The sequence below is a fragment of the Erinaceus europaeus genome, chromosome X (assembly GCF_950295315.1).
Source record: "Erinaceus europaeus chromosome X, mEriEur2.1, whole genome shotgun sequence".
Lineage (NCBI taxonomy): Eukaryota > Metazoa > Chordata > Mammalia > Eulipotyphla > Erinaceidae > Erinaceus > Erinaceus europaeus.
Window position 1 is genome coordinate 79,853,647 of NC_080185.1, and position 13,433 is coordinate 79,867,079.

The 13,433-nt window shown below is 39.7% G+C and overlaps 1 protein-coding gene across 1 annotated transcript in view; it reads right to left on the reverse strand.

The window, feature by feature from the left end:
• Positions 1-5,035: 5,035 nt before the first annotated feature.
• The window catches only part of YIPF6 (Yip1 domain family member 6), a 52,861-nt gene continuing 44,463 nt past the window's right edge, over positions 5,036-13,433 (reverse strand). Inside the window, exon 8 of the mRNA XM_060183075.1 lies at positions 5,036-5,678. Coding sequence (XP_060039058.1) covers positions 5,666-5,678 — 13 coding nt within the window. The 3' untranslated portion in view covers positions 5,036-5,665. The remainder of the gene's footprint in view (positions 5,679-13,433) is intronic.

The following is a 13,433-nucleotide window of genomic DNA, read 5'->3' on the forward strand; positions in this document are numbered from 1 at the left end:
GAGGATAAGAAGACTCTGAATTCCAGCTCCATCAGCACCCGGAGGGGGGGTAGGAAAGGGACATTTGGATATAGTAAAGGTGTCATGAGTGGCCTGGAGAGGAAGAGAGGACTGGAAATGGAAGAAAAGGGGGGCAATTATGTACAAATGTAGACAGATAGTTCTAGAGATGATGGTTGGCCCATGTCTGCAACCTTACGAAAACTGTGGTGGCTTGCAGTGTGGAGACTGAGGATTCAGAATTCTGGTGGTGGGAATGGTCGTGGAAGTATACCCCTGATGACATGCAATTCTTTAGATCAATATTAAATCACTAATAAAGTTTAAAAAAATAAAATACACAAAACAAACAAAAAAACCCAACAATCTGGTTCATACTCCCAGAGGGATAAAGAATAGGGAAACTTTGGGGCCAGGTGATGGTGCACCTGATTGAGCAGACGTATTACAATGTGCAAGGACCCGGGTTTGAGACCCCAGTCCTCACCTGCAGGTGGAAAGCTTTGCGAGTGGTGAAGCAGGGCTGCAGGTGTCTGTCTCTCTCCCTATCACCCCCTTCCCTCTTGATTTCTGGCTGTCTCTATCCAATAAATAAAGATAATAAAAAAATTTTTTAAAAGAATAGGTAAACTTCTAATAGACAGGAGGGGATATGGAACTCTGGTGGTGGGAATTGTTTTTGTTATTGTTGTATATTTTTATATTTATTTATTTTCCCTTTTGTTGCCCTTGTTATTGTAGTTATTATTATTGTTTTTATTGATGTCATCATTGTTGGATAGGACAGAGAACTGGAGAGAGGAGGGGAAGACAGAGAGGGAGAAAGACAGACACCTGTAGATCTGCTTCACGGCCTATGAAGCGACTCCCCTGTAGGTGGGGAGCTGGGTGCTCAAACTGGGATCCTTAGGCCGGTCCTTCACACCATGTGTGCTTAACCTGCTGCTACCGCCAGACCCCTGGTGGTGGGAATTGTATAGAATTGTACGCCTCTTATCCCACAACCTTGTCAATCATTAAAATCACTAATAAAAATAAATAAATAAATAAGAAATAGCAAATTAGTGGTTATCAGGGACTGGGAGCAGGGGGAAAGGAAGTAACTTTATTATTGTATATGGAGTTTCTTTGTGGGGTTATGAAAATTCTTAAATAATAGTGACAGAAGTACAATCATATGAATATAATAAAAAGCTATACACTTGCACATCACTTTAATAGGGTAATTGATAATAGTAACACTTATCTCAATCAAGTTGTTATTTTATTTTTAAAAAAATATTTTTTCTTTTATTTATTAGTGAGAAAGGCAGAAGGAGACAGAGACCCAGACATCACTCTGGTACATGTGCTGCTGGAAATTAGACTCGGGAGTTCATGCTTTAGAGTCCAGTGCATTATGCACTGCACCACCTCCCAGACCACTAGAATTTTTTTTAAAAGTTTAAAATATTTATTTATTCCCTTTTGTTGCCATTGTTGTTTTATTGTTGTAGTTATTATTGTTGTTATTGATGTTGTTGGATAGGACACAGAAATGGAGAGAGGAGGGGAAGACAGAGGGGTAGAGAAAGATAGACACCTGCAGACCTGCTTCACCGCTTGTAAAGCAACTCCTCTGCAGGTTGGGAGCTAGTGGCTCGAACCTGGATCCTTATGCTGGTCCTTGCACTTTGCGCCACCTGCACTTAACTAAAATTGTTATTTTAAAAAGTCATTTTAGGGGGGCGGGCGATAGCACAGCTGGTTAAGCGCACGTGGTGAGAAGCCAAGGACCAGCATAAGGATCCCAGTTTGAGACCCCAGTTCCCCACCTGCATGGGGGGTCGCTTCACAGGCAGTGAAGCAGGGCTGCAGGTGTCTATCTTTCTCTCCCCCTCTCTGTCTTCCTGATCTCTCTCCATTTCTCTCTATCCTATCCAACAAGGACGACATCAATAAAAACAATAACTACAACAAGGACAACAAAAGGGAAACTATATATATATATATATATATATGTCATTTTAAATATAGAATAGTGGTCTGCAAGGTGACCCAGAGGGATAAAGTACAAGCTTTACAAGTATGAGTTTGATCCTCAGCACTACACAAATTAGGGTGATGCTCTGACTCTTATGTTTTAAAAAATAGTGTCTCACACATACTAAGTCCCAATAAAAGTTATTGTCATCACAATTTTAATGAGAGGCAGGGAAGAGAAAGAGAACGAGAAAGGTGGGAAGAGAGAGACCACAGCACCAAAACATCCTCCAATACAGTGGGGGCCAGTCTCAAACCTGGGTTGCACACATGACAAAGCAGGGCACTATCCATGTGTGCTATTTCACCAGCCCAAAATTTCTTTATTTTTAATAAAAATCCATAGAACTTAGGAAAGTATGTTCTAATTTTCAAACAGATCAATATTCACACATTTCTTTACAAACTTTCTTAGAAATTAGCAATCTAATAATCTCAATTCCAGTATTTTAATTTGGAACAGTTGGATGTTACGGATATCTGATCATATCAAAATATGTTGGTATGCTTCTAGCTCTGCTTCTGGAATCCCTTCTGTTACATTGCTTGACGTTGTGGCTTATTTACATGATCATTCTGTTACATTGGTTTGGTCTCACTCCCCCCACCTCCGGGAGATTTGGTTTAGCCCTTGCTAGTTTCACGCTTCTTCCTTCTCCCCGCCCCCTATCCTACATACTTCCTGAGTTCCTGATGCTGCCGCCAGGGGAGAAAGAGGCAGGATAGATTTGTGTGGTGATTAGATTAGATTAGTTTTTTGAACCGTTTGCTCGTGAATAAAGAAATACTGCTTCTCTGCTCAGTCGTGTGTCCCTGGTCTCAGTCTCCCGCCCGTGAAGCTAACCCAGCATACTGGAGCCCCGAACTTTGACGACAAATGGCGCCCAACATTGGGCCTGACCTGCCCATCCTCCAGATAAGTGAAGACTTTGGCTACCTATCCACTATGGGCTGCTTTTCTGATTGTGAAGGTTTCCAAAGGCCTCTACCCTTTCTTCATGAGACTGCTTCTCTGTTTCTGGAACATTTCGCTCTGGCCTACACTCTGGTTTCCGCCCACAGAAGCCTGCTTGCGGCCGTGGGGCGGGGCTTGAAGACGCGCTGCCACTGCCGGTGTGGCTGCCACAGCCTCAGGAACTGGGAGCAGGGCAGCAGGCATGGCAGGCACGGCTGCAGCCCATCCTGGCCACCACCCCGGGGCACCTCAGTCCGCGCCTTCTGCACAGCTGGCCCGCCCGCCCTGCTATGAAGTCTGGGCAGATCCCAGACCACCTGGAGACCGTGGGCTCCCTGCCAGGACTGGGACCCTGGCCGAGATCCCCAACTCGGCTCTGACAGCAGAGGAGCTAGAAAACGCAAAGATCTGTAAAGTGATGGCAACCTACAATTCCTGGAAGTGGAGCTGCACGGGAGGCCACCTCCAGATGGCACACACCCCCAAACGGCTGGGACAGTACAGATCTAAACTTGTGTTTAAAATGACATGTCTTCGTAACAAAAGTTTTTCTCCTTGAGTATTGAAAACCATGTTTATGTGTGTGTTTGAAGTTTGGTAAACAGTAACTTTAAGGTTAAAAATGTAACTTTAAGGCTACATTATTACCAGGCAAAGTTAAATGAAAAAGGTTTTCAACATAATTCTCATAAAGGTAAAATTAACTTACATTTAAAGTCTGAGGTAAAAATTAGTTAAAAATCAATATATTTTAACTAATTTGGTCTAAAAAACCTGTGCCCACCTAGGGTGTGTCTCCATCTTGTATGGGTGTAACAAAGGGTAAAAAAGACGTTGTTGATATGTGAAGCTCTTAAATACCTTCTCAATTAGAAACGGTAGGTTGCACAATATATGCTAATGATTCTCATGCCTGAGGCTCTAGCAGTGGTTCTTTGCCTTACCACATTTTATTGCGATTAAATTGGTTAAGGAGCCTTAAAATGAAACAAACAAAAAAAAAGACCTTCCAAATTTATAAAGATACTTAAACCAATTATAATCATCAAGTTATCAATTGTGGTAAACTTCTAACCTGCTACAAGTTTTGTTTCATAGTAAGTTAATTGCAGCTGTCAAGTTCTCTACAGAAGAACAGAATTCAAGCGGCTGACCTTCCTCATGCAACAATTCACTCCCCGGCAATTTTTTGGTGGACATCTGCTTTGAATTGGCACTTCTATCGGACTTACTGGTACACAACACTAAAGTGGCTTTCCTTTATGCTGCTGGGTTTCTCAAAGACTGACTACAGCCAGCTGCCTTGGGACCCTATAAGCCATATACCCCTCCATGCTAGGTAATGCCCACAGAGGCAGGAAATGCCCGTCGAGACAAGAGAAGCCCACAGAGGCAAGAAAATGTCCTTTAGCTTGATAAAGCCTTGCTCACAGAGGCAAGAAGCGCCCTCCTCAGGCCTTCCCTTGGCATCACACCGGTTCTTGTTGCTCACTTACTTGTTCCTCCATGTTTGTGTCAGTTTCTTTTTTGAAAATGCCTGTATGATATGTTTCTGTTCACCCCACATTCCTGATACTATGGTCAATTAGTTAAAAAGAAAAGGGGGAATTGTTGGTATGCTTCTAGCTCTGCTTCTGGAATCCCTTCTGTTACATTGCTTGACGTTGTGGCTAATTTACATGATCATTCTGTTACGTTGGTTTGGTCTCACTCCCCCCACCTCCGGGAGATTTGGTTTAGCTCTTGATAGTTTCACGCTTCTTCCTTCTCCCCGCCCCCTATCCTACATACTTCCTGAGTTCCTGATGCTGCCGCCAAGGGAGAAAGAGGCAGGACAGATTTGTGTGGTGATTAGATTAGATTAGTTTTTTGAACCGTTTGCTCGTGAATAAAGAAATACTGCTTCTCTGCTCAGTCGTGTGTCCCTGGTCTCAGTCTCCCACCCATGAAGCTAACCCAGCATACTGGCGCCCCGAACTTTGACGACAAAAATATATGATAAATTAAATTCTAGATGAATTCTAAAGCCTTGATGATAGCAAAGAACTGAAAATGATGAAAGATTTTCATTTTAATCTCCAGTAGTATACAGGAAATGCAAATGCTATAAGTAGCAAACAATATATATAGTACAGTATTAAATCTCTTATGGGTCTGCTGGTCTTCTAATCACATTTTGGGAGATACCTTACAAAAAACAAATATAGTAAACAGTAAAACACATGTTAGTCCCATGCCCTGTGACTCCAGCTTGGCCAACAATAGAAAAACCCTGCAACAAAGAAAGCATTCAATTCAAACCCAAATATTGGGTTGTCAGAAGTCACAGCATATGCTTCTGTTTTCCTATGCAAAAATGCAGCATGAGTTTCTAACAACCTAGTGATAAGCCTTTCAGACAAAATAGTTGCTCAAATGAGCAACTTTTAAAAGGATGCATACTCAAGTCTGTTTCCATCAACTGAGTTTTTATAATCTGATAGTGAATAAATTTAGTCTTTACTTTTTCCATTGCTCAAGAACATGACAACAGATCTGCTGAAAGTGATAAGCCATGATGGTATTGATATATTATTTGGTAATGAAGCTCACATTCCTGAATGTCATCTGAAGCACAATTCTTCCCAACTCCTAAAACAGGGTATCTTTTGTAGATGTCCCTTCCCCTTCTAGGTCTCCTCTCAATAATTATCCTTGTGTCCTTAAAACAAATGAAGTAGAGTTGTGTTGAGGTTCCAATTTTCAGATAGTCAGGTCTTCTCTCATGAAAAGCAATATTATTTTCATTCTCCATATTTACTAAGAAATTATACTCTCAAACTGATCATTCATTTTCAGAAAGATAATTAAATATCTGATTTACCCACCTTAATTTAAATAAATCAAAAACATTATCTAAATAACTCAAGAGGAACAGATAAATACACACAAGCTACCTTAATATTAAGTATATATGTATACCTTCCCCTTTGCACCCCCTAATACATACACAAAGTCAGGACCTTAGGAATGTCAGACTAAATAGGTAGCCTGAGTAAAAATATTGTTAAAAAGGGAATAATTTTGACAAGCAGGGCTATTTATTTAACCCCACATTATAATTACTGGTATAAATTATGAAACATATTTGGAAGATAGATTATTTTAGTGGGAAGTTGGAGAATGTTATACAGCAGAACTGAATAACTCAGAATTTCTACATTAGAACCAGTTTAAAATCTTTTCACTATCAATTTAAGTCTGAGACATTGGCTTTGTTTTCACAGGACTTATTTTAAAAACTAAAATGGAAATTAAAATAAATATACATAGTAAAAAACTTTTGACAATGCAAGAACAGAGGGGCCATCTTTATAGTGATATATTTATAAATGAAGACCATTTCAATAATTCATTAGTCCTAGTATCATTCATTTAGCTAATTTGGTAATGAAAAAATGTGTTACCCAAATTATATATCTAGGGGCTGGCAGATGGCTCACTTGGAAGACTACATACTTGGGGCCAGGTGGTGATGCACATGGTTGAGCACACATGTTACAATGAATAAGAACAGACTTGAGACCCCAGTCCCCACCTGTCGGTGGAAAGCTTTGCAAGTGGTGAAGCAATGTTGCAGGTATCTCTCCATCTTTCTCCTTCATTACCCACCTCCCTCTTGATTTCTGGCTATCTCTAGTCAATAAATAAAGATAAAAAATTTTAAGGAGTACACTTTACCATGCACAAGGACCCAGGTTAAAGTCCACAGCCACCACATAAGAGCACCATAAATACTCTCATGAGTAATGAAATACTGCTGTTGTGTTTCTCCTTCTCTGCCTCTTCTTTATTGCCTCTTACCTACTGCCTAAAAATAAGAAGCCCAGGGGAGCAATAGAATCCTCCAGGTGTGAAAACACTGATGGAAAAACAACTGCATGTTGATGTGTAAGTGGAATTTAAATACCAAATGAGTAACTATTCAAATTATAAGAAATTCTTGGGCAATGTTAAATAGCTCACTCGGATATTCTCTTTTACTCTCCTTCTCTGCTTCTCTGTATCAAAAAAAGAGAAGAGAAAAAATAAATTCCTGTCTAAGGTCTAGAGAGATAGATCTCAGTGTACAATGCTTGCCTTACAATGTGAACAGCCCTGGTCAATGCCTTGGTAGCACATAGGAGTGGCACATTAAGAAAGCCTGTGATGTACTTTGATGTTCCTCCCTCACTTATTGATTCTCCATGTGAATGAAAAAGTTGGCCTGGAAACAGTTAAATCAAGCATGTATAAAGCCCAACCCTGCAAAAAAAGAAAAAAAAAATCCATATATATATATATATATATATATATATATATATATATATATATACAATGAGTATTTTCTGTCTCTTAATCTTTTTTGAAAGGAGAGATGATAAACTATAAATAAGTCTAAATCCAAGAAAACAACTTGCTATTTCCCAAACACATCACACATGCTAGAGGTTGGGCATAGTGCACCTGACATGTTGCATTCACACATTACCATGCATAAGGACACCGCTCACCACATGCAGGGGGAATGTTTCACATTCAGGGAAGCAACTCTGCAGATATCTATCTTTCTCCCTTCCTCTTTATCTCTCAAAACCCTCTCAATTTATCTCTGTCCTATGAAATAAAATAGAAAGAAAAAATGGCCACCAGGAATGGTGAATTTGTAGTGCTGGCATCGAGCCCCAATGCTAAACTTAAATAATAATAATAAAAACACCATGCTGAGCCCTCTGTGCAAAGGTGGTAATTGTAAACTCATACTACATTACACTCTAATTGTCCAGTTGTTCTGTGATTCATCAGAAGACAAAATTTCTATATTTTCATAGTTAAAAATAGGATTTCTCAGAGGTGGGGCTGTAGCGTAGTGGGTTAAGCGCACATGGCACGAAACTTGAGGACCGGCTTAAGGATCCCAGTTCAAGACACCAGCTCTCCACCTGCAGGAGGGTCAGTTCACAAGTGGTGAAGCAGGTCTGCAGATGTCTATCTTTCTCTCCCCATCTGTCTTCCCCTCCTTTATCCATTTATCTCTGTTCTATCTGGCAACAACTACATCAATAACAACAATGATAAAAACAAGGGGAACAAAAAAGGAAAATAAATATTTTTTTTAAATATTTATTTTATTTATTTATTCCTTTTTGTTGCCCTTGTTGTTTTATTGTTGTAGTTATTATTGTTGTTATCGTTGTTGGATAGGACAGAGAGAAATGGAGAGGGGAGGGGAAGACAGAGAGGAGGAGAGAAAGATAGACACCTGCAGACCTGCTTCACCGCCTGTAAAGCGACTCCCCTGCAGGTGGGGAGCCGGGGTTCGAACCGGGATCCTTATGCCGGTCCTTGTGCTTTGCGCCACCTGCGCTTAACCCACTGCGCTACAGCCCGACTCCCCAATAAATATTTTTAATAGTGAAAATTAGAAAAAAAATTTCTCCCCAGACTATACCTTTAGTCCACCTTCATGTTAGCTGTCAGGCTCAGGCAAAATTTAGCAGTCATGGTCCCCTTGGAATATACCTAAAATAGACTTACAAGCTTTTTCCAATATGGAGACCCAAATCTCAACTGCTATATTACGACCTTTAGGTTCCTGATTATTAAACAATTTTTCTACTTTATATCTTAATGCCTTTCAGCGACCAAGTTGCAGATACTACCATGACATCAACCTGACTTCCCGGGGCAAATGACCTCACCAATGTGTCCTGGATCACCACCTCTACAGAGCCCTGCCCCACTAGGGAAAGAGAGAAACAGGCTGGGAGTATGGATCAACCTGTCAAGATCCATGTCCATCAGAGAAGCAATTACGGAAGCCAGACCTCCCACCTTCTGTACCCCATAATGATCCTCGGTCTATACTCCTAAAGGGGTAAATAATAAGCTAGCTTCCAGTGGAGTAGATGAGATATGGAGTTTATGGAGTTATACCCCTTCATATCCTATAATCTTGTCAATCATTATTAAATAAAAAAATAGGATCCTGTGGCTGGAGAGATAGCTTAGTGATTATGCAAAAGGACTTTCATGCCTGAGGCATCAGGGCCCCAGGTCTAATCCCTAGCAATACTCTAGTAAAAAAAAAACAAAACCAAAAACAGTTTATCTTTTTTTTTTTTCCTAATTAGAGGCTAGACAATACAGACTAAAGTAAAACTCCAGAGAAAAACCTTTTAAAGTAACAAGTGCCAAGACCAGAGTTCTAAACTTTCTGGAACAAAGTCTACATTTTTTTTTTTTCTTTTAAAGCACTCTTAACTGACATTTCAGTCCTCCACTTTTTTAAAAATAAATTTCTTTCTCTTTATTTATTTATTGGAGACAAACAGCTAGAAATTGACAAGGAAGGTAATAGGAAGGGAGAGGCAGAGAGACACACCTGCAGCCCTGCTACACCACTCACAAAGCCCTGGTCCCCCTGCAGGCAGGGACCAGGGCTTGAACCTGGGTCATTGCACACTGTAACATGTGCACTCAACAAGGTGTACCACCACTCAGCTCTATTTCTACAGTTTTTAAAGCAACAAAGAGTCTTCCTTGACAAAATTTTGGTTTGATTAGCCAGACAGAGGATGAGCTAGAGAAAACCAAGAAAGAGGTAAAAGAGCTCAAAGAGAGATTGAGAGATACTGAAAACAACAACAGAGACATATGGGATGATCTCAAATGGAGTAACATTCATATAATTGGCCTGCCAGAGGAAGAAAGAGAGGAAGGGGAAGTAAACATTCTAGAGGAAATAATAGAAGAAATCTTCCCAGACCTAAACAACAGAAAGGACATTAAGATCCAAGAGGCCCAGCATCCCAAACAGAATCAACATAGAGCTGAACACACCTAGACACATCATAGTTACAATGAAAAGAAGTAAGGAAAAAGAAAAGATCTTAAAGGCTGTGAAAGAAAAACAAAATGTCACATACAGGGGAAAACCCATAAGACTATCAGCAGACTTCTCCACTCAAACTCTAAAAGCCAGAAGAGAATGGCAAGGTATCTATCAAGCCCTAAATGAAAAAGGGTTTCAATCAAGGATAATATATATCCTGCTAGACTTTCAATTAAACTAGATGGAGGGATCAAAACCTTATCAGACAGACAACAGTTAAAGGAGGTAACCATCACCAAGCCTGCCCTAAAAGAGTTTCTAAAACACCTCTTATAAACAAGAAAATCACCATACTACTTGCCATGTGTTGGTATGCTTCTAGATTCTGCTTGTGAAGCATACCAACATCACATTGGGTTCGTTTGTGTTGCTTGCTATGTGTTCTGTTTGCACGTCCACTGTTAGCTGGGCACCCCTGCCTCAGGGATATTGGTTTGGTCTCCCCCCCCCGCCTCTGGGACATTTGGTTTAGTCATTGCTGCTTCACGCTTCTTTCTTCTCCCCGCCCCCTATTGTTTGTATTTCCTTGGTTCCTGACTCTGCCACCGGAGGAGAGAGATGGAGGACAGAATTGGGTTGTGATTAGATTAGTTTGTTGAACCGTTTCCCCGCTTGTCAACAAAGAGATACTGCTTCCCAGCTCAGCCATGAGTCTCTGGATGTCTCTGTCTCCCACCTGCAAAGCCAGGCCAGTGAAAACGACAGCCATGTATCAGAGAAAAATTTTTAAAAATCATTTAATAATGGCACTACAATACATTAAATCCATAATATCAGTAAATGTCAATGGCTTAAACTCACCCATTAAAAGGCACAGAGTGGAAAGATGTATCAGAAAACACAACCCAACCATATGCTGCTTGCAAGAATCCCACCTGACCCAACAAGACAAAACAGACGTAAATTGAAAGGATGGAAAACTATCATACAGGCTAATGGACCACAAAAAAAAAAGAAAGAAAGAAAGAAAAAGAAAAAAGGCAGGAACAGTATTATCGTCTCCAACATCACAGACTTCAAATTAAATAAAGAAATAAAAGATAGGCAAGGACATTACATAGTGATTAAAGGATCAATCAATCAAGAAGATTTAACAATTATTAAAATCTGTGGACGCAATGAGGGTTCTTCTGAATACATCAAACACCTACTGAAAAAACTACAGAAATATATAAATAATAATACTATAAAAGTGGGAGACTTCAACACCCCACTTAGATCAATGAAGCAGAGAATCAACAAAGAAACTAGAGAATTAAATGAAGAGATGGACAGACTAGAACTCCTGGACATTTTCAGAGTTCTTCACCACCAAAAAGAGGAATACACATTCTTTTCAAATCTACACAGCACATCCTCAAGTATAAACCACATGCCAGGCCACAAAGACAGTATGAACATATTCAAGAGCATTGACATCATCGAAAGTATTTTCTCAAACCACAGTGGAGTAAAGTTAACATTCAACACAAACAGAAAATTACTAAAAGTCACAAAATTTGGAAAGTAGACAATATGCTGCTTAAGAAATGCTGAGTCAGAGAGGCACTCAAGCAAGAAATTCAAATGTTCATGGAAACAAATGAAAATGAAGACACAAACTATTAAAATATTTGAGACACAGCTAAAGCAGTACTGAGAGGGAAACTCATAGTAATACAATTACACATTATAGAACAAGAAAAAAAAAAAGCTCAAATAAACGACCTTACTGCACAACTTAAGGACTTAGAGAACAAGAAACAAAGGAACCCTAAAGCAACCAAAAGGACAAAAATCAATAAAATGAGAGCAGAAATATGCCCTTCCAAAACAGAACCAAGAGGAACTACAAAACCTAAATACACCAATCACAGACAAAGAAATTGAAACAGTTATTAAGAATCTTCCTAACAACAAAAGTCCTGGACCAGATGGTTTCACAAACAAATTCTACAAAACCTTCAGGGAACAGTTAATACCTATACCGCTAAAGACTTCCACAAGATCAAAGAAACAGGAACACTCCCATCTTCTATGAAGCCAACATCACCCTGATACCAAAAGCAGATAGGGGCACAACAAAAGAGGAAAACTACAGACCCATATCTCTGATGAACATAGATGCCAAAATATTAAAAAAGTTCCTGGCCAACTGGATACAGCAGTATATCAAAAAGATTGTTCATCACGACCAAGTGGAATTTGTCCCAGGAATGCAAGGCTAGTTCAAGATATGTAAGTCAATCAGTGTCAATCAGCACATCAATAAAAGCAAAACTAAAAACAACATGATTATCTCAATAGATACAGAGAAAGCCTTTGACAAAATCCAACACCCATTCATGCTCAAAACACTACAAAAAATGGGAATAGATGGGAAACTTCTCAAAATAGTGGAGTCCATATATAGTAAACCTACAGCCAACATTATACTCAAACGACAGAGGCTGAAAGCATTCTCCCTCAGATCGGGGACTAGACACCATTACTTTTCCATATAGTATTGGAAGTTCTTGCCATAGCAATCAGGCAAGAGAAAGAAATCAAAGGAATACAGATAAGAAGGGAAGAAGTCAAGCTCTCACTATATGCAAATCATATGATAGTATACATAGAAAAACCTAAAGAATTCAGCAAACACTACTAGAAGTTATTAGGCAATATAGCAAGGTGTCAGGCTACAAAATCAGTGTACAAAAATCAGTGACATTTTTTTATGCAAACACTAAATCCAAAGAAAAGGACACCCACAAATCCCTCCCATTCACTACTGCAGCAAAATCAATAAAATACCTAGGAACAAAGAACTGAAAGACTTGTATATTGAAAACTATAAGTCACTACTCAAGGAAATAGGAAATGATACCAAGAAATGGAAATACAGCCCATGCTCATCGATCGGAAGAATTAATATCATCAAAATGAATATTCTCCCCAGAGCCATAGACAATTAATGCAATACCCATCAAGGTTTCACCAAGCTTCTTTAAGAGAACAAAAATTGCATTCATTTATCTGGAACCAGAAAACACCTAGAATCACCAAAACAATCTTGAGGGAAAAAAAACTGAAATGGAGGCATCATGCTCCCAGATCTCAAGCTATATTATAAGGGCATCATCATCAAAACATTGAGATACCACGTCACCCCTATGAGAATGGCATACATCAAAAAGGACAGCAGCAACAAATGCTGGAGAGGCTGTGGGGACAGAGGAACTCTTCTACACTGCTGGTGGGAATGTAAATTAGTCCAACCTCTGTAGAGAGCAGTCTGGAGAACTCTCATAAGGCTAGACATGGATTTTCCATATGACCCAGCAATTCCTCTCCTGGGGACATACTCTAAGAACTCCATAACACTCAATGAAAAAGATGTTCATATGTTCATAGCAGCAGAATTCATAATAGCTAAAGCTGGAAGCAAACCAGGTGCCCAACAACAGATGAGTGGCTGAGAAAGTTGTGGTATGTATGCACAATGGAATACTATGCAGCTATTAAGAACAATGAACCCACCTTCTCTGACCCATACTGTATGGAGCTAGAAGGAACTATGTT